The sequence below is a fragment of the Apium graveolens genome, chromosome 2 (genome assembly GCF_009905375.1).
Source record: "Apium graveolens cultivar Ventura chromosome 2, ASM990537v1, whole genome shotgun sequence".
Classification (NCBI taxonomy): domain Eukaryota; kingdom Viridiplantae; phylum Streptophyta; class Magnoliopsida; order Apiales; family Apiaceae; genus Apium; species Apium graveolens.
This window is the reverse complement of record NC_133648.1, coordinates 190,361,145-190,380,678: the sequence shown is the minus strand read 5'-3', so window position 1 is coordinate 190,380,678 and position 19,534 is coordinate 190,361,145. Positions and strand designations below refer to the sequence as shown.

The 19,534-nt window shown below is 34.0% G+C and overlaps 1 protein-coding gene across 1 annotated transcript; it reads right to left on the bottom strand.

Annotated features, from left to right (window-relative positions):
• Window positions 1–6,658: 6,658 nt before the first annotated feature.
• Window positions 6,659–7,174, bottom strand: LOC141695828 (uncharacterized). The gene has a single exon (XM_074500040.1). It carries the CDS (start codon window positions 7,172–7,174, stop codon window positions 6,659–6,661), a length of 516 nt encoding a protein of 171 aa, XP_074356141.1.
• Window positions 7,175–19,534: the final 12,360 nt, after the last annotated feature.

Sequence of the window (19,534 nt, the reverse complement as noted above, 5' to 3'; positions counted from 1 at the left end):
TCAAAGAAGCCCTAAGAATAAGGTTGAAGAGGTGAGTGCATCCCAGCCTAGTCACACTACATTTTCCCAACAAACTGTAGTGCTTAACAAGGATATAAGCTCATTGCTAGTTGCAACCTACCAAAAGGATGTGACTATTGAACAAAGCTCTCAGCCAAGAGCACAGGCCAAGATGGTTAGGGACACAAGCTCACCCCAAACTTATGTCAGAAAGAAGAAATCAAAAACCATTGGGGATACACAGGGTGCACACACTGTGCCTACTGCAGTTAAAGACTCAGTTCATGCACCTTCTCAAAATAAGATTGATGTGGCTCCAACAAATGTGGAGTCACAGCCAAAATCTTTAGTTATAGAAGCACCACACACTCAAAACTCACCCACAAATTCTCTGGATGTGGAGATGATTCACACATCAATTCCTGATTCTCCATCTTAAACTCTCATGGAGAAGCCAAAGTCTAAAGCAAGTGAGCACCATCTTTTAGATGATTTGTTGGCTCACTTGCCACTCCTTTCTAATTCTACTGAGAATTATGTGCAAAATCTCAAATCAATCTCCACAGATTCTACAGTAGTCTCTACTCCAAACTCTGTCATTTATACTATCTCGATGGATATTGTTCATATGTCTACCAGTGACTGTATCTCGACGGATGTGCTTCACAGCAATCATCCGTTGAAACTTTCAACTACTATTTCGACGAATGTTTCTCATTCGTTGAATATCACTGCACCACTTCAAATTTCAACTACAGTTACAAGTGCAGATGATCTGGTGGTTGTACAGTCACTCTTAGGATTGAGGGAATGGAGTGAACAAAGTGAGAGGCTGAGTTGCTCTCAGGCAAAAGGAGAAGAAATAAGTGAAACTCTGTAAGCTATTTCTTCCAGCATGGAAAAAGTGAGTAAGTGGAGTCCCACCATAGTGAGTGAAGGTGAGGGTGTGAGGGTGGGAAGTTAAGGGTAGCCCTTGATACAAGAAAAGAGAGATCATGAGAGAAAAACAGGTACAGAAGAATGGGAAGAGCCCATTATAAGTGAGTTAATGGATGTCAATGAGGCTGAAAAGAAACAGCTATTTTAGCAAGAATATCAAGCTGTCTTAGACTCTATTTCTTATGAATCTGAGGCATTTACTCACCCTGTTTCAGCTGATCAAGTTTTGGCTGAACAGGATTATGTGGCTGCTGAAAGAATACTCAACTTGGTGCACACTACTGCCTCTACATAAAGGGCCAAGGATGTCATCACATCCATGTCACCCACAGCTGCTGATGATGTTGATTATGAAACTGGTGGTTTTGAGGATATATTTGGGGATGAAGATGATGATGAAGGAGAGTTCATGGATATAGGGGAGAAGCAGGCCCTAGCTCAAGGTCAAACATTCCATCTTGGGTGTTTTCCAAAGCATGTGATAAGCACCATTTCAAATCCACTATTTCTCACATCACATAACAAACTCAGACAGCCCTTCAAACTACTACAAATGCCAACACCAAGAGACTTCTACAAGCACATCTGAACTCTCTCCAACTACATCAAATTCAATGTCTCAAACAAAATCTAGATGTCACTGAGCTGAAGACAAAAATTGATCAAGTCAAGAAGGATGTTCTTGAGAGATTGGAGGCTAAGTTTCCTAACACAACCATACTATACATCAACAGACAACTTAGGAAAAACTCTGATCTAGCTAGCAAGGTGGACTCCTTAGAAAAAAGGCTCAAAACCCTGGAAACATCAATTACTGAAATCCATCTACATCAATCCCAACAAACTCTGCTACTTCAGAAACTGGTGGCTACACAAACTTCAACCTCCACTAAACTTGATGCTACCAAAAAGGGGGAGAAAGACTCAATTATTTTAGTTAGCTAGGGGGATTCAACATGTGAGAGGGAGAAAGTGCTAAATATACAAGTTAGCAAGGTGATTGTTCGAGCAATTCCTTTCACTAAGCCACCAGCCTTGGACAACATTGATCTGATCAAGATAGCAGCTGCTAAGTTGGAATCAAATGAGAAATTTAAAAAGCTTGATGTTGCAGTAGTTGAGCAAGAGATGGATGCAAAATGGAAGAAGCTTGATGAAAATATCAAGAAGAAATTTGGTCCAATTGAGAAGCAAGACAAGGTCTTTTCTCACTTCTGCCAATTGAGACAAATTTTAGCTAATGAAATGAGCCTAGGGAACATGGAAATGGGTCAACCCTCATCAATCAAGTCATCAAAGGCTAGTGTGATTTTTCAACCAAAAGTAATTATCCAAAAAATCAGACAAAAATCCACCAGACCTATCTTATGAAACCCCTAGGCCAGATGAGAAGAAGCTGCTTGCAAGGTCTATTGCCTTATCCAAGGATCCCAGAGACACAGTGTCAAAGAACAGAATTGCTAAGATCTACAGGAATGGTAGTCTAATATGTGTAGTGGCTGGACATCCACAGTTTGCAGAGGCTAAGAAAGAAGAAAAGGCAAGGCTTAAATAACAACAAAATCAAGTTGCTTTAGAAGCCAAGAACCTATCTAAGAAGCTTGCAACCACAGAAGTTACATTGCCTGCTACGACAGCAGAAAATCTGGATGAAGGAAAGACGGAATAACCAAAGTAGACAAAGAGGAAGTTTAGATACAAAATCCATGCAAAGAGGATGATAGATTTCAATGAAGATAAGAAAGACTACATGCCAACCCAATCTACAACTTCAAGTCAATCAGCCATACCTACTGTGAGGGAGGCTGAATTGAAGGTTAATCCTAACATCACCTTTCATGGTGAACCTATTTTTCCTAAGGATGAACCTATAGATTGGGATAACTTGCCTCTTCTTGATCTAAATCTTCAAATCTTTGCCAAACAAAGGAAGATAAAGGAAAGAGTAGTCAAAATAGTCAAGCCTGCCAAGCTTCAATCCATACAAGTGGCCAAACCCAATCCTAATATCAACAAGTGAGATCAACTCTACATATGTGACATCAAAGAATTTTCAGACATAAACCTCTATCTGGATGAGCTAGAAGAAGTCAGATCTATTGATGCCTACAAGCACCTTCCAGAGAGACTAATCTTCAGGTACACGAGTGGTAAAGAGATTACATGGCCACTTCACAGAATTCTCAATGAAGGTTATTCCACTTTAGTGACCATCTTCTCTGCAGTCAAGAAAAACTTTGGATTTAATATAGTTGCCAAAAATTGGTACTAAACAAGATTGAAGAGATAAGGAATAGCTGGAGAGGACCAAATGCACTCCCAAGATTATTGACAATTCCTTTCACAGGAGATATGATGCATTTGAGGCCATACTAGATTATGGAGTTCAAGGATGAAAAATATATTAGAAGATTCTTCATATTGAAAGACCAGCTAAAGATTGCAAGCAATGAAACTCTCAAGGAAATGTAAGAAAAGCTGGATCTAACAAATGAGGATGAATCAGAATTTTTCAGACAACTCCAATATCAGATTGAAGAGAATGATGTGAAGCTGGGAAAGAAGTCAAGGCCATCAAAGAAATGATCCAAATTTGCTCAGTCTAGAGGAGAATCTTGAAAATGATCTGTAAGACACTATACAAATCTTTCTTTGTGAAGAATTCTCAATAAACTGCAGCACATGTAAATTTTAATCTACTTTATTTCATTCTATATTCATAAAGGGTTTTGTTATCATCAAGTTTCTTTTAATTTATGGCTACAATTGCAGTAGACATAAATTGGGGAGATTGTTAGGAATATTTTGTGTACTTGATGATAACTTGAACAAAACACTTAGTAGATTTTATTTAAGTAAAATTGTAGCTTTCAATGGATGATCAATTCAAAATCCGTTGAAAGAGTAGCTTATGTAACAATAAGATTAGTAGCACATTTCCTCATACTTAAGTAACTTAGTGAACTAGATGTTGTAGAATATTTAAGTCATGTTGACTACTAGATTGATATGCAAGATAGGATGGTTAACGGTAAATATTAGATGCCTTGTAATCTTGTATAAATGAAATGGATTCAAATGTCAAGAAGACAGTCTTAACTCATGATTCAAAAAGTTTCAATGGATGATCAACATAAGTCTCGACGGATGATTCACAATGTTTTAACGGATGATCAATCTGAGTCTCAACGGATGATTAGATTCAAAAGAAGCAGTTGATATTGACTTGACAGTCACATGCATTGGTTGTATGCAAATGGAATGTGGCAGCCTAATTCAGGTTTTAGAGAACAAAGAAGCATTTCCACTTTCATGCTAAACTGAAGATATTCAAAGATGCTAGAAAGAGAAGTATAGCAACATGAAATTAGCCTAGAAATAGTTTGTCTTATTATCTTGTCTTTTTATCATGTAACTTGGTGATATATAAACCAAGGGGTGGCAAGTTGAATAGGATCCAAGTCAGTAGGCATTTACTAGAGAAATAGATAAGAAAAAATCTATAAAGAATTTATCTGTTCTTGTTGTTCAACTTATATGCAGTTGTGTACAATTTTTTAACACAAAGTTATCTACTTAATATATATCTCTAGTGAAAAAGTTCAATCCACCAGAAAGTTTTTAAGTACTTGTATTTAAATACTTTGTGTTTTGTTTTCTACACTACTTTCATTCCGCACCATTACTAAATCAAACACGGTTATTTATTTGTAGAAGAATTGTTCTTGAAATCTAAAAAGTAGCCAGAATTACATTCAACCCCACTTCTGTAGTTATTTGTTAGATTGTTAGGGAATAAAAAAAACAACATAATAACCTATGTCAGTAATTTGACTGATACTCAAAAAATTGTGCTTCAGTCCTTCTACCAGAGCTACATTTGAGATGATGACATTTCCAAAGATTATATTGCCATATCCCAGTACTTTTTCTACATTGCCATCACCATAGGAAACCATTGGGCCGACCTTCTCCTCATATTCTGACAACAGGGAGTATATGCGGTAATATGTGCAAAACAACCACTATCCAGTACTGGAACATTCTTGTTGTTTCCCTGTAATCAGAAATATGGAAATCAGTTAGCATTTTTAAGAACCACACTTCTTGGGTCCTTTTTGACATCTTATGTATTTTCGCAGAAGAAGACTTTCTGTCAGGTATTGACCCATCAGGATTTAATCCATCAGGAATTGCTCCATCAGGATTTGATCCATCAGGATTTGATCCATCAGGATTTGTCCTGACAGTTTTAACTTTATAAGATGCATGCACATTCAATTTAGCATTTCTATTTGAAATAGAAATTTTATTGAATTTTGGTAAAGGATCATAATTATTGTGATACAAGATATGAGAATCTTTACATGTATAAATAGAATGCCAAATACTACCACAGTGAAATAAGGGTTATGTGGTTTGTAAAACACTGATCAACCATTAATATCAGACTCAGGAATTTTAGTGGCTTTCTTTTTAATCTTCCTGCAATCAGTAACAATATGATTATTGTTACGACAATTAAAACAAGCTTTTCTAGGAGCATCCGGAATGTACTTATAATTACTTGTCTTGTTTATTCCTTATTTTCCATTTCTACCTCTATTTGCACTAGATTTGTGAGTCCTAGTAGTCACTTCACAAATTTTCTTATCACGTTGATTTTTAGAGAGAAGACCTATATTTTTATCATCCTTTTCCTTACTCTATACTCAATTTTATTCTTATTAGGAACTGTAGAGGTAGAGCCTGCTTCTTATACTGACTTGACCCCATTTACATCACTACTGACAAATTCAACAAGAAAAGTGTTGGTTATAGTCTTATTATTATTTTTATCAGTATATTTATTATATCCCAAACACTCTTTCCATTTTTTGTCATTTATGAAGTTGTGAACCTTTTTACCTAAAGTCATCCAGGTTTTAAATACTTCTCTTTCCTTCTCAAGTACTTCTTCTAGCATGGCACATTTAATGTGCATCTGAGCTTCATTATGTGTGGCCTTTTTTCATGCTTTTTCAATTTCATGCATACCTACAAGCTCAACTTCTAAATGATCATTTATTTTCTTAAGTTCTTTGTTCTCATTTACTAAACTATCATTTTCAATTGACTTATTCTTGAAATTAACATGCAGAGAATATTAGAAGGTTTTCAATTCAGACATGTTATCAGTATGAATAGGGAAAACAACTGAGGGTACCTAATCAATTCCAGACACTTCCTCTCCATGAGTTGCCATGAGAGCATAGCATTCTTCATCATTTTTAGATCCTTATGAGTTCATCCAGTCTTTGTTGGAGTTTAATGTGTATAATGCCTTTTCGGTTGACTTGGGGCACTCAGTAGACAGATGTCCCTTATCATTGCAGTTGTAACAAGTCACTTTGGCCTTATTAAACTTCCTTCCCTTGGTGTACTGTCCCTCATTCTTTCTGAATTTGCCTTTGCCATCTTCATGGTACTTCTTGTTGCATCCACCTTTTCTTTGTGGTTTTGCAAACCTCATCCTTCTAAAGCCTTTCACCAACATGGCAGTCATCTAAACAACTTGAGGATCATCTAATTCAATGTCAAAATCTTCATCAGTTGTTGTGTCAGGATCTGATGATTCAGTATCAGGATTTGACTCCTCAGTTATTTGCTTTCTTCTTGGGCTCTCTCTTCTTTCCTTGCCTTTGTGATCTTCAACATTCAGAGCAACAACCTTCATTTTCTAACCCTTTATGTTCTTCTTTTGTTGAATCTCCAAGTCATGGGTTTTCAGCATTCCATAGACTTCATCCAGTGTCAGTAAATCAAGATCATATTGATGCCTGATTATAGAGGCTTGAGTATCCCATTCTTCAGGAAGATCTCTCAGAAACTTGGTATTTGAGTCTTCCCTGTCATACTCTTTTCCAACCAATGATAGATCATTCAGCAGTGTTAGAAATCTATAATAGATGTCAATAATTGACTCATCAGCCTTGTCATAAAACTGCTCATACTCTAGCACAAGAACGACTCTTCTATTATTCTTTATTACCATTGTACCTTGGCATTGTGTCTCCAAAGCATCCCATATTTCTTTTGCATTCTTGCAGGCAATCACCCTATTGGACATCACATTTTCAAAACTGTTGTGTAGAATATTCCTGATTTTTGCATCCTTAAGCATTACAGCCTTCTCATGATCCAACAATTCTGATTTCTCTTTTATGATGTAGTGTTCAGGATCAATTGCTGTCATGGACACAACCTTCTGAGGATAAGGAGGTCATTTATTGATGATGTCAACATATGCATCATCAATAGCTTCAAGGAACATCAACATCTTTACTCTCCATGTAGCGTAATCAGCTTTCTTCATGATAGGAATTTTATCATTACCCAGTCAAAGGTAACTTTTGATGTAATCAAAGTATATTAATCATCGTATATAAATATAATGATTTCAAGTTGAAGGACCATTACATCATTATCACTGTGAGAATTACTTATGACACAATAGACATGTAGAATCTCACACTGGGTCTATCCAGCACCATTTATATTTACATCTTCCTGTGTTTTCGACTTTAGTATCACTATAACTATGATCAATTAGATGTGATCATCAGTCAACAAACACACCAGTCCTAATGCATTATTATTGTCTCTTAATAATAAAACTAGACTAGGGATATTTGCGAATATAGATATTATTCATATAATCTCAATTCTAAATCACGTACTTAGAGATATATAATATATATTATATTTCAAGGACATTTCTTAATCAAATATTTATATCACAGTAAATTAAGATATAATAAATTATAAAAATGATAATGTGATAGAACATAAACATTAATAATTCAAATGTCATAAATAAAACATAATAGTGTTGTCTCTAGGACACAAACACTAACAGTTCTTTGATAGTGGATGTTCAAGAAATATGACCGGTAACAAGTAATTCTAGTTTTACCAACTTTTGTGATGAACATGGCATCACACATAATTTTTCCACGCCATATACTCCACAATCAAACTGAGTAATTGAAAGGAAAAATAGAACACTCCAAGAAATGGCTAGCTCCAGTGAATAAATCAACCGGCTATAATCCAAGAACAATAAAGTTCTTAGCTACTAAAAAGATCAGCAAATTAAATTTGATACAAAGATCTAGCTTTTTTTTCCTAAGGATTTAAATACTGGATGACAATCATAATGCCCCTTAAAAATATATAAGAGGTAAATCATGAATTATAACGTTTCTCCGGTGAGAAGTTTAATGGATAAACTTTATGTGTATCTCCATTATGTCTCTTTATAATTTTATTCAGAGCTCCATTGGAGAAGATGAAGAATAGAACCATTGTAAATTGTTACGTATTTGCTTACTTTTCTGCTGCTTTTGTGTGGGAATCAAATTCATTTAGAAATGTGGCTTCATGTCATCTAAACATTCTTAAATTTGCTTCATTTCTACAAATCGACAATAACTTCGAATCACCATCCTTTCTTTTCTAGAAATAGAAAATGGAGAATTCTTGTAATCAACAATCTTTAATTCTAGAAATCGACATCTCAATTTCTAGAAATCGACAACTTGAATTTCTAGAAACTGACAATGTCATTTTCTAGAAATCGACAACTTGATTTTTTGGAAATCGACAATGTCTTTTTCTAGAAATCGAGAGCCTAATTTCCTAAAAATCGAAGAAAGAATTTAGAATATTTTTCCGGTTTAACTCAATTCTTCTCTTCTATGAAGTGCTATCAAATAATGGTGTCTTCAACTAATTTCTTTTTGCTTGAACTAAAAGTTTCATTTCTTGGAATGTTGATGCTTTTTGTACTGGTCTGGTTCACAAACGGCTAGCATAAAATCGAATCTTCTTGTTCTCTTTTTAATCCTTATTTGGTATGTCCACTGTAGTTTCTTGAGGTCAATCTACTGAAATCTTGAGATCTTTTATTCTTCAATTTTCTATGTTCCGGATTCTTGTGCTTCAAACATTATCTGTCAATAAACAATGTACTTGAACTGGAATCTCTTTAGTACTCAGATAACATTTTCATTTCCACTACAATCTTTAATACTTTATTCAATGTTCTTCACCAATGCTTAAACATACAAAATGAACTTCCTATAATGAGTATAGCTTCAAGACTACAGTTGTCTTCTTTAACCTGTGTCTACACAATGTCTTCAATTCTCCGGATTCCAATATTTCGAACACCATATATTTTCATTCAATGCTAATACACTGAAATCTTCTTATGGCACATTTACACTGAATCTTCAACATTTTTAAGAAGACTTCAAAACTTCTTCTAATGTTTTGTTTTTTTTATTTTCCTTGTCTTCATTTCTTCCTAATTTCTTATATAGACATGGCATTATTTACTTGTCATAGTCTAGTGTTGAGTCATTATATTCACTGTCCATACAGCTTCGCAATCTCACTAAAAATCTCCCTATATTTTATTGTTAAACCTAACAAACAAATTAACAGAGAGGATAACTCAACTATTAACTAAAAAATTTAAAGTATTGGGACTTATAAATAATGCTACTGGTTTTCTGGATCAAATTTTGCATTTTCAGATTTCTTGAGTAACTAAAAATAAAATATGTTTATATCTCTAGCACTGAACTTATCTTCACGTAGTCTCATCTTTATTTCAATGGTTCTTCAAATCTGTGCCAGATAACACTTCTCAGTATTGAAGTAATCACCAGTAGCTTCGGTTGTACTACCACGTTTCCTAATCCGAGAAGCATATATCTCTCGTACTTCTCCCTCTATGATAGATAACTCTTTCCCTTAAGGAAAATATATTCTCCCGTTATGAAGAACGGTGGTGAACCAATACCGCTTCTTCTTGTCACTAGGAAATTACCTTTGTTTACCACTTCCCCCGTTCAGTATGACATCTGTAGTATAAAAAATGGTGTGGTTGTATATTTTCTTTACCTTTTCTTTTTACCATCACTTCTCCCCCGTAGTTGAGGAATCCTCCATTATCTTTTATGTAACACTTCTTCCCCTTTGATAAGAGAAGGAAGGTTTTCCACCGTCTAAAGGAATTCTCATACTGCACTTGGTAACAGAAAAAATAGCAAGTTATAGTCTGATCAACCATGCCCTTTAAATACTGCAACAATAACTTCACAGTCGACCATCATGTTACCCAAATTTCTCAACATTCTTATATTTCGCAACTGTTAGATCACAATTGTTAGGCCCTAACTATTCAATTACAATCTATAAACATTAGATCCCTAAGAATTAGGTCCTCACATAAACAGATCTGAGTCCCTAAAGAAAAGAGTTGGGTCCATAAGAATCATATTTCGAAAGGTCGATCATTATGAAATGGAATGGGATTTGGTGTTTCTCTTTCTTCCTCACAGTGAGTGTGTGATTCTGTTTTGTGTACCTCACAAGTGTTTCACTCTTCTCTCCACTCATGTTTACAATTATTCTCACAAGTGTATCACTCCTCTAATAGCCCTAAAATCCAGCTGGACCTGCAGGGAAAATCACCGAAGCCATCCTTAAGGAGGTTACATGTGGTACAATTGGAGTTCGCAAATCCCCGTCATTGTTAGACTCGTCAGATGAATCTGAGTCATAATCTACAAGTTGTTAATTTCCCGTTGAGGGTGCCAGATTTGAACTCTGGAAAGGTAAACAATGATCTAAAGAATTTAGCATAAAGATCAAAGTTTCCTCCTAATATCTGTGAAGACATTTCCTTGTGACTCATCAGGTAAATCTAAATCATAGTCAACAAGTTGTCGATCTGCGCCTTTGTCAGACCCACTGTCCATAAATGTATCCAGGGGATTTAAGCCTGGGGAGGTACACACCGACCACTGACATATGGCTATTGGATCAGTATTCCCTCTTGACACAAGTAAGGGAAATTAGTCCATTAAGGAACCTTGAACAATCGAATCTGATCTTAAAATGGTCAAATTCTTGTTTTCGTCAACTCTTCTTTGTGTGGGTAACCTCACCTTGTGCATCAAGAATTGTTTGTGTTCGAGGTGGTGTCACTACTTCGGATACCCTGGCCAACATGTAAATTTTAATATATGCACCCAGTTGAGAGGATGAATCTTGTAACTACTTTTGTGCCTTTTCAGTAATTACATCTTTTTGAGAAGATGTATGGGGGCTAGAAGTTGCCTCATTTTTAATACTACTCGACTTTGTAGGAGACAAAGCTGTTGGGTTGCCCTCAAAACCTTCCTTATGTGGTGCCCTAGAGCACTTTCTCCCTCATGCCCATTCACATTTCATTTTAAGGGTAAGAGAGTGTTTGTTGGTTCTATTTCAGTGTTTGTCTTTCCAGTGTCGGATATAAGTTGTGGGTTTTCAACCTCATCTCTATCAAATGAAAGAAGGCTCATGGAGGCTGAACATGCATCATATATTAGATAGCAATGTAGAGTTAAAATGCATTTAATCTTTGAAAAACATTGAATGAATGAAAATTATGCATTTTATCTTTTGAGAAGTGATTTACAATAGTGATTTCAAAAATGAATTTCACGAAAGACACAATCACCACTATTGAAAAAAGTATGATTCTTCACTTAAAACTATTCAAGTGCACAAGTATGTATTAATGCATAAAAGATAAATGATCATGTCATTTGATTTGAAAAGGACACAGGCTGATGACCTAGAAGTATTAATAAGAGAAAGAAATATTTTGTATTTTAATATGAATGAGTTTATAAAAAATCATTGATCACTTAGGGTAAAGTCTAAGCAATTCTCATTTATATCAAAAGCTCCATAATCTATTTATATCAATCTATTACCGACAACAATGTTTATTGATAAATAATCTTAATAAAAATGACTATGCTGCTGATTATAAATTGTAGTGAATCTTAAGATATAGCAACATACATAAATTCACTAGAACTTAAATTCTCACAATTATTTTGCAACAGAATATCAACAAGATATCATGGATTGATACTTTTCAAGCATTTTAGATGCAGGTAATTGTGTTCCACCTTATTTTAATATAATTTAAATTATGAAACTAATTTCACATATAATTGTCTAACATCATAATTTAAATATATTAAAATAAGATATAAAATGAGCTAAACACTAGCTAACTATCAAATAAACATTAGTATTCAATTACATATACCATATAATTGTTAACTCCTAACAATTGCAAGTCCTTAAATAATATTGATTCAATAAATAAAGCGTCATTAACCAACATTGTCTTGTTTCCAATCTTAGAAAAAATATTTTAAGTTCCACATATTTTGATCCATTGAGTATTGCATCCATTATCAAAGTGTTTTGGAATTTGCAAATAAGTACGAAAATTATTTAAAGTAAAACAACATATGGTTACTTTTGATAAAGTATCAAACACCTTACTCATAGTTGTACTTAAAAAAAAATTCACACTTTATATACTAGTATTAGTAAATTAAAGAAAAAGCATTGCTTACATAGAGAAGTTCTAAATAACTTCACAAATAATAATATTTCATAATTAGTTCTTAGTTAAAATCTTAACTTAATATCGTCAACTGATATAAGTCAAAAATTAGAATACAACTAATCATGCTTTAATCATGATTCCGATTTCAGTAAATTCTAGAGATATACATTGCTAAATTCACTAAAACCAAAGTCTCATAATTAATTTTAATAATTTAGTTATAATCAATACACTAGATATCAATTATTAATAGATTTGGTTATAATTAATCATGCTACTTATTTATTTTAATTTTATTTGAATTATGGAGCAAATATAATCATTGAATTGCTTTAATTTCCATAATTCAAACTAATAAAAATAAATACTAAATATTCAAGAATTAGATATTAGCACTTAAATATTTATAATTATCCTTTAATAATTACCAAGAAAATATATTAATCATACACATGATAATTATTTTCTAGATAATTAGTAATTTTACAGATACTTCTGAAGCATAAAAAATATTGAGAGTTTTATACACATAACTCATAACATACTTCAACTTCTAATATTAATGATTTTATCAATAAACATTGATTACTTAGAAGAGAAATTCTAAATAATATCACTAATACTAAAAGTTTTATAATTATTTCTAAATTATACAAATAACTATGTCGCATATTATTATAATATCATTTAAATTATGAGACTGATATGACATGAAATGGTTTAGGATCATAATTTAAATTAATTGAAGTAATATTCAAACTTAATGCTAGAAGACTTAATTGCCACAAATGTATATGACATTGTTATCATGATGATTAAAGCGGTAGCACTAAGTACGAGATGTTGGATCAATGATAAATTCACAAGTTTTCTTAAATATTAAAGATTTAATACTTGTGAACTTATTTAAAGAATTCTTTGCAAGTGGATTTCCAACTAATGTGCAATAATTAGTATCCTAAATTTACAAAACATTCTTGAAAAATTAAATTTATCAAGTGATTTAGTAAACATCAAGTAACTCTTTGACTTAAAGACATGCTCTCTAATAAAATTGATACATGGTGTCAAGGTGCATTGTCATAGAGTGTTTTACATAGTTGTTAGAGTTGAAGTTGTTTCTTATCATAACAAGAAATCAATCTTTGTTGCGCAAAACATGTCTGTATTATTACAAGACTAAGCACATTGAAAACCCTAAGATTCAGTTGTATGATAGTCTACATCTATATTTTATATTGTATAATTACTTTAGTCTGTAAAAGTGTTACACATTAGACTAGATTATTTCTCTGTGAACAGTCTCAAGCCTAAGAATAAAATCTAAAAGAAGATCAACAAGATCATGCATCATAGAAAAGGTGAAGAAGCTTGGAGTTGAATAAATCTGATTTAGGAAAAATGTTCTAAGTCAAGATATCTACAAGTCACAGATTAAGTCATAGAAAAGTCATTAGAGCACTCCAGAATGACTTATTCGAGAAATTTGTAGCAAGACATACTTAATTTGAATACAAAGTTAAGTGGGTTTTAAAAATACTGTGTTTATTGTGCATGCTTTATTAATTATGTTAAACACAATATACAATTAGATTGTTTTGCCCACCATATCCAAACATATTGAAAAAGCCTAAAAATCAAGAAAACACATTCACCCCCCACTATGTGTTGCACTCAATATCTAACAAGTGGTATTAGAGAAAAATCTGAAAGAAAACAGATAAAGATTTTGGTAGTATGAGTGCACGGAAGATAAGCAGTATTAAGATACCAGCCTTTGACAGAATCAACTATAAACTCTAAAAAAGGAAAATGATGTTCATAAGGATGGTCAATCTATTATATATCCAGATTCTAAAAAATGGCCCTTTCACCCCCATGGAAAGGGTAGATGAATCTACAGATGGAGACATGGTCATCCCAGCTCATTTTGCACCTAAGGACCCTTCAAAATACACTAAATCTGAGAAGGAGAAAGTCTCTCTAAATATTGGCCTGCAATTAATTCTGGTAAAGTCACTTGACAATGTCATGTACAACAACATTGTCAAATGTGACACAACTAAAAAGATCTGGGAGAAAATAGAGATTTTGTTTAAAGGTACAGAGGAAGTTAGATCCAAACAAAGGAGAAAACTGGTATCTCAGTATGAGGGATTCATGGCAAAGCCCAAATAAGGAATTACTGAATTTTTTAAGAGGTTCAATAAATTAATAAATGACTTGCACCTATATGATAAATATTATAAAGTTGAGGAGGTTAACCTGAAGTTCCTGCTAGCTCTTCCTGACCTCCTTGAACAGAAAATATCATCCATTAGAGAAGGAAGAGATCTCAAAAGAATTATATTGGAAGTTCTGTATGGAATCTTGAAAATTTATGAACTTGAGATGCTGCAAAGAAAGTCATTAAAGGCAAACCATGGACATGTGGTAGATGGTTCCAGTGCCTTGGTTGTACATGACCGTGAAGAAAGTGAAGATAGGCAAGATGATCAAGTTCCAGTTATTCAAGCTGTGGAATAAAAGAACAAAGGACCTCAGAATCAAGTTGTTTTGAAACTAGAGGAAGATGAATACTACACCTTGGATGAGCTAGATGAAATGGACAAATCCATGCCTTACCTAGCTAGGAAATTTTCTAACATTAGAGTCAAGAAGCCAAGATTTTTCAAGAAAAATGGACAGTCTTCCAACAGCAACAATTGGAAACCAAAAACTCAGTATAACTCAGCTAGCAAAGATGGCTACAAAATTGGATCTGTGAACAGATAAAAAATAAGGTGCTTCAACTGTGATGAGTTGGGTCACTTTGCTACTGAGTGCAGGAAGCCCTAGAAAGTGAAGAAGGACAAAGCATATTTGGAGTTGGAGGTAAAGTATGAAGCTTTCTTGAAGAAATAGTCTGGAAAAACTTATATTGCAGAAGGCAAAAGTTGGGATGATACTGATAATGATGATTAGGATGAAGAAGTTGGAAATTATGCACTAATGGCTATTGAGCATGGAGAATCATCCACTTCAAAATTGTAGGTACCAACTCTAACCACTATTGATTTAAATGCTATTCAATATAACGATACTATTGAAAAGATGAGTATAGAGATGTTTCATATACACACAAGCATGGTGGCGGCTACTGAGGAAGTGAGTAGGTTGTCAAAGATAAATGAGGAGCTTGAGATTGAAAAGCAAAATTTAGAACTGCAGCTTGTTGAGCTTGAAAATGTCAAGCAGAAAATGAATTTCTAAAGAACAAGTTGAAGTGTGCTAGTGAAATAGAAGTTGTGTTGAGGGAAAAGATTGAAAAGAATGAAATGAAGTTGAAGTCTTTCAGGAATGCTTCTCATTTAGTTGGTCAGTACCATGAAAAGAACAAGCCATGTGCTAATATAGCCACTGGCCTTGACTATGGTGCCTTGAACAACAACAAGAAGAATGAAGGTGACAAGGGTAAATCAACTGTAAATGAAGATGTCCCAATTATGCTGAGAAATATTGATTCACCCTTGTTCAAGGCATGTGAAGTCAATTTCAGTGAAGAGGAGTTGGTCATCAAGCAAGAATTTGCAGATAAAGATAAAGAAATGAAAAATGAAAAAATCACTCCTGTTACTGAAAGAAAGAAGAAGCCCATGGTTAGCCAACTCCCTAAGAGACCTGTCAAGGAAGTCAAGATTGAGAATACCGGAGGAAGAAAAAGAACAGGAATGGCAAGATAGGAGGAAACAAGAGCAATAACTTGGCACTTGTTATAGATGGCCCCAGAAAGCAATGTTAGAAATATGGCTCAACAAATCATCTAACTCACCTTTTCAAAAAGGATGTTAGCTAGCCAAAAGTAGGGCCTGCAAGTACCGTGAAGCAAATGCAGAAGCCCTTACTCCTTTTGTGACAAATTTGACTGCATACCTTGTAACATGCAAGTGATGACAAGTTGTCATAAACTGATAGTAGATTTGAAATATGTTAATTGTGAATCTATAAACAAAAAGGAAAATGCAAAACAATTTGTTCACACTGTTCCTTCTGAATCAACACATTCTAATTTTGCAAATTCTGTTAGCAAGAAGAAAGTACCCAACACTGCTTGGGTAGCTAAACACACTTAATCATTATTATGTGCAGGTCAAAATGAAGATAATCATATGGATCACATATAGTGGATGCTCAAGGCATATGACAGGTGATAAAGCCCTACTATCACGGTTTGAGGAGAAGGATGGCCCATTAGTGACTTTTGGAGACAATAACAAAGGTTTCACAAATAGAGGATTTAATATTTTATTTGACAAAGGAGAATCCTCAATCATCAGCAAAAAGACTAGTGAAGTTCCTCTGAAAGGAGTAGGAAAGGGAAGCCTATTTGTTACAGATTTTCACTCAGTAATAAGGAAGGAATCTGTTGCTTCTACACCAAGGCATCTGTAGAGCAAACAAAGTTGTGGCACAAAAAGCTCTCTCACCTGAATTCTAAGGAAATTAACACCCTGGTGAAAAAGGAGCTAGTGAGAGACATGCCAAATATGGAGTTTGCTCAAAATGAAGTTTTTGAGGCTTGTCAAAAAGGCAAAATGAAGAAGTCAAGTCATGAGAGTAAAACTGTGAATTCCATAAGTGCACCTTTGCAACTTATCCACATGGACTTATTTGGACCATTTAATGTCTTATCAATTTCAAGGAAGAAATATGCACTTGTGATGGTGGATTACTACTCAAGGTACACATGGGTAGAATTTATGCATTCCAAGGATGAAACTCCACACATCATAATTGAACACATCAAGAAGATTGAGAAGCAGACTGAAGATCACAATTGTGTGAACAGATTGAGGAATGACAATTGCACAGAATTTAGAAATATAACTTTAACTGAATTGTGCAAAGCCAAGGACAATGTTCCAAAATTCTCAGTTGCTAGAATACCTCAGCAAAATGGGGTAGTTGAGAGAAAGAATAGAACACTAGTAAAGGTTGCTAGAATAATGTTGCAAGATGCCAAACTGCCAACAAGTTTTTGGGAAGAAGTTGTCAACATTGCATGCTATACTCAAAATATATATCTCATTAACAAGAATCTTGGCGAATCTACCTACTCAATCTTATCTAAAAGGAAGCCTACCGTAAAGCATCTTCATGTGTTTGGAAGCAAGTGATATGTTTTAAAAGACAACTCGGGGATATTCATTGGAGAGAAATGCCTACAAAGTCTATGTGCTTGAACAAAAGAAAATTATGGAAAGAACATATGTGACTTTTGATGATGACAAGTTTCCAGGATTATAATGCCTTGATGATAATGAAGATGAGGCCCTTAAATTTGAAAATCTCAACATTGATAGTGATTCTGAAGATGAAGCTGAAGTCAAATTAAGCAACAGAATAAATGAAGAGTCAATTGAACCAAAGAATCATGAGAATGGAAGCTCATCTCAATCACCTAAATTTTATAGCACAAACTCGAGGGAGAAATAGGAGAAAGTTATGCAAGTCATGCCAATGATAAAGAAGATACAGAAAATTCAAGTCAACAAACTCACACCGGGAAATGGGATAGGAGTCGCACAAGAGAAACAATTATTGGTGATCCAAATGCTGGAGTAAGGACTAGAAGTGCAACTGCTAATGAATGTCTACATGCATGCTTTCTTTCACAAGTGGAGCCTAAGAAAACTGAGGAAGCTCTACTTGATCCTGATTGGATATCTGTTACACAAGAGGAGCTAAATCAGTTTGAAAGTAACAAATTTTGGAAGTTGGTTCCTGCACCAAAACAAAGAAGTGTAATTGGAAAAAAAGACCTAAATTTTATGTGCAACAACCACTTGGCTTTGAAGATCCTAAATTTTCAGATTTTGTCTACCAACTTTTAAAGTCTCTCTATGGACTAAAGCATGCACCTAGAGCATGGTATGACATATTGTCAGAATTTTTGACTAAACATGGATTCACTAAAGGAATTATTGATATGACTCTATTCTACAAGCAACATGGTGGTGATATGATCCTAGTTCAGATCTATGTGGATGATACCATTTTTGGCTCTACTATGAAAAGCTATGTCAAATATTCTCAAAACTCATGCGGAGTGAATATGAAATGAGTATGATGAGAGAGTTAAGTTACTTTCTTGGACTTCAAGTCAGTCAAAGAAGTGATTGAATCTTCATCATCCAAACTGGTAACTTAAGGATTTATTGAAGAAGTTTGGTATGGTTGATTGTTCATCTGCATCGACACCTATGTCTACAACTACAAAGTTTGATGAAGATAATAAATGAAAAAGTGTACACATTTCAGGTTATAAAGAAATGATTAGATCTTTGCTATATTTGACTGCTAGTAGACCAGACATTATGTTTGCAACATGTCTGTGTGCAAGATTTCAAGCCAATCCAAAAGAATCACATTTGATGGCTATGAAGAGAAAATTCAGATACTTAAAGTGGACTCCGAACTTCGGATTATGGTATCCTAAGGGAACATAATTTGAAGCTATTGGATACACAGATGCAGATTTTACTGGATGTAGGGTTGAAAAGAAGAGTACTAGTGGAAGCTATCAATTTCTTGGATAAAGACTTGTATCCTGTTATAGCAAGAAACAACAGTCTGTATCAGCTACCATAGCTAAGGCTGAATACATACCTGTTGGAAGTTGTTGTGCTCAAGTGCTTTGGATTAGAAATCAGCTAATGGATTATGGTCTAGTGTTACATAAAATTCCAATTATGTGTGAGAATACTAGTATTATATCTATTATGGCTAATCCAGTTAATCATTCTAGAACAAAGCACATTAATGTAAGGTACCATTTTATTAAAGAACATGTTGCAAATGGTACCCTTGAGCTCATTTTTGTTCCAATAGAAAAATTGTTAACTGACATTTTTACTAAACCTTTGGATGAAGCAACTTTCACTTGACTTGTAGGTGAAATTGGAATGTTAAATTCTTCATCTTGAAGGCAAGAACTCAGCTAATGTGTTGCAACAGATTGATTTCTAATAAATCAAAATTAATTGGATTTATTTGGAAATTAACTGGAATATGAGTTATAAATATTTCAGAAATGTCTGTATATTTATTTTTCAAAATTCAAAATTTAGGTTAAAAAATTTTAATTCT

What these genes read in the sequence shown, in the direction of transcription:
- LOC141695828 (XM_074500040.1), bottom strand. Translation starts at nt 7,174, where the DNA reads ATGACAGCAATTGATCCTGAACACTACATCATAAAAGAGAAATCAGAA.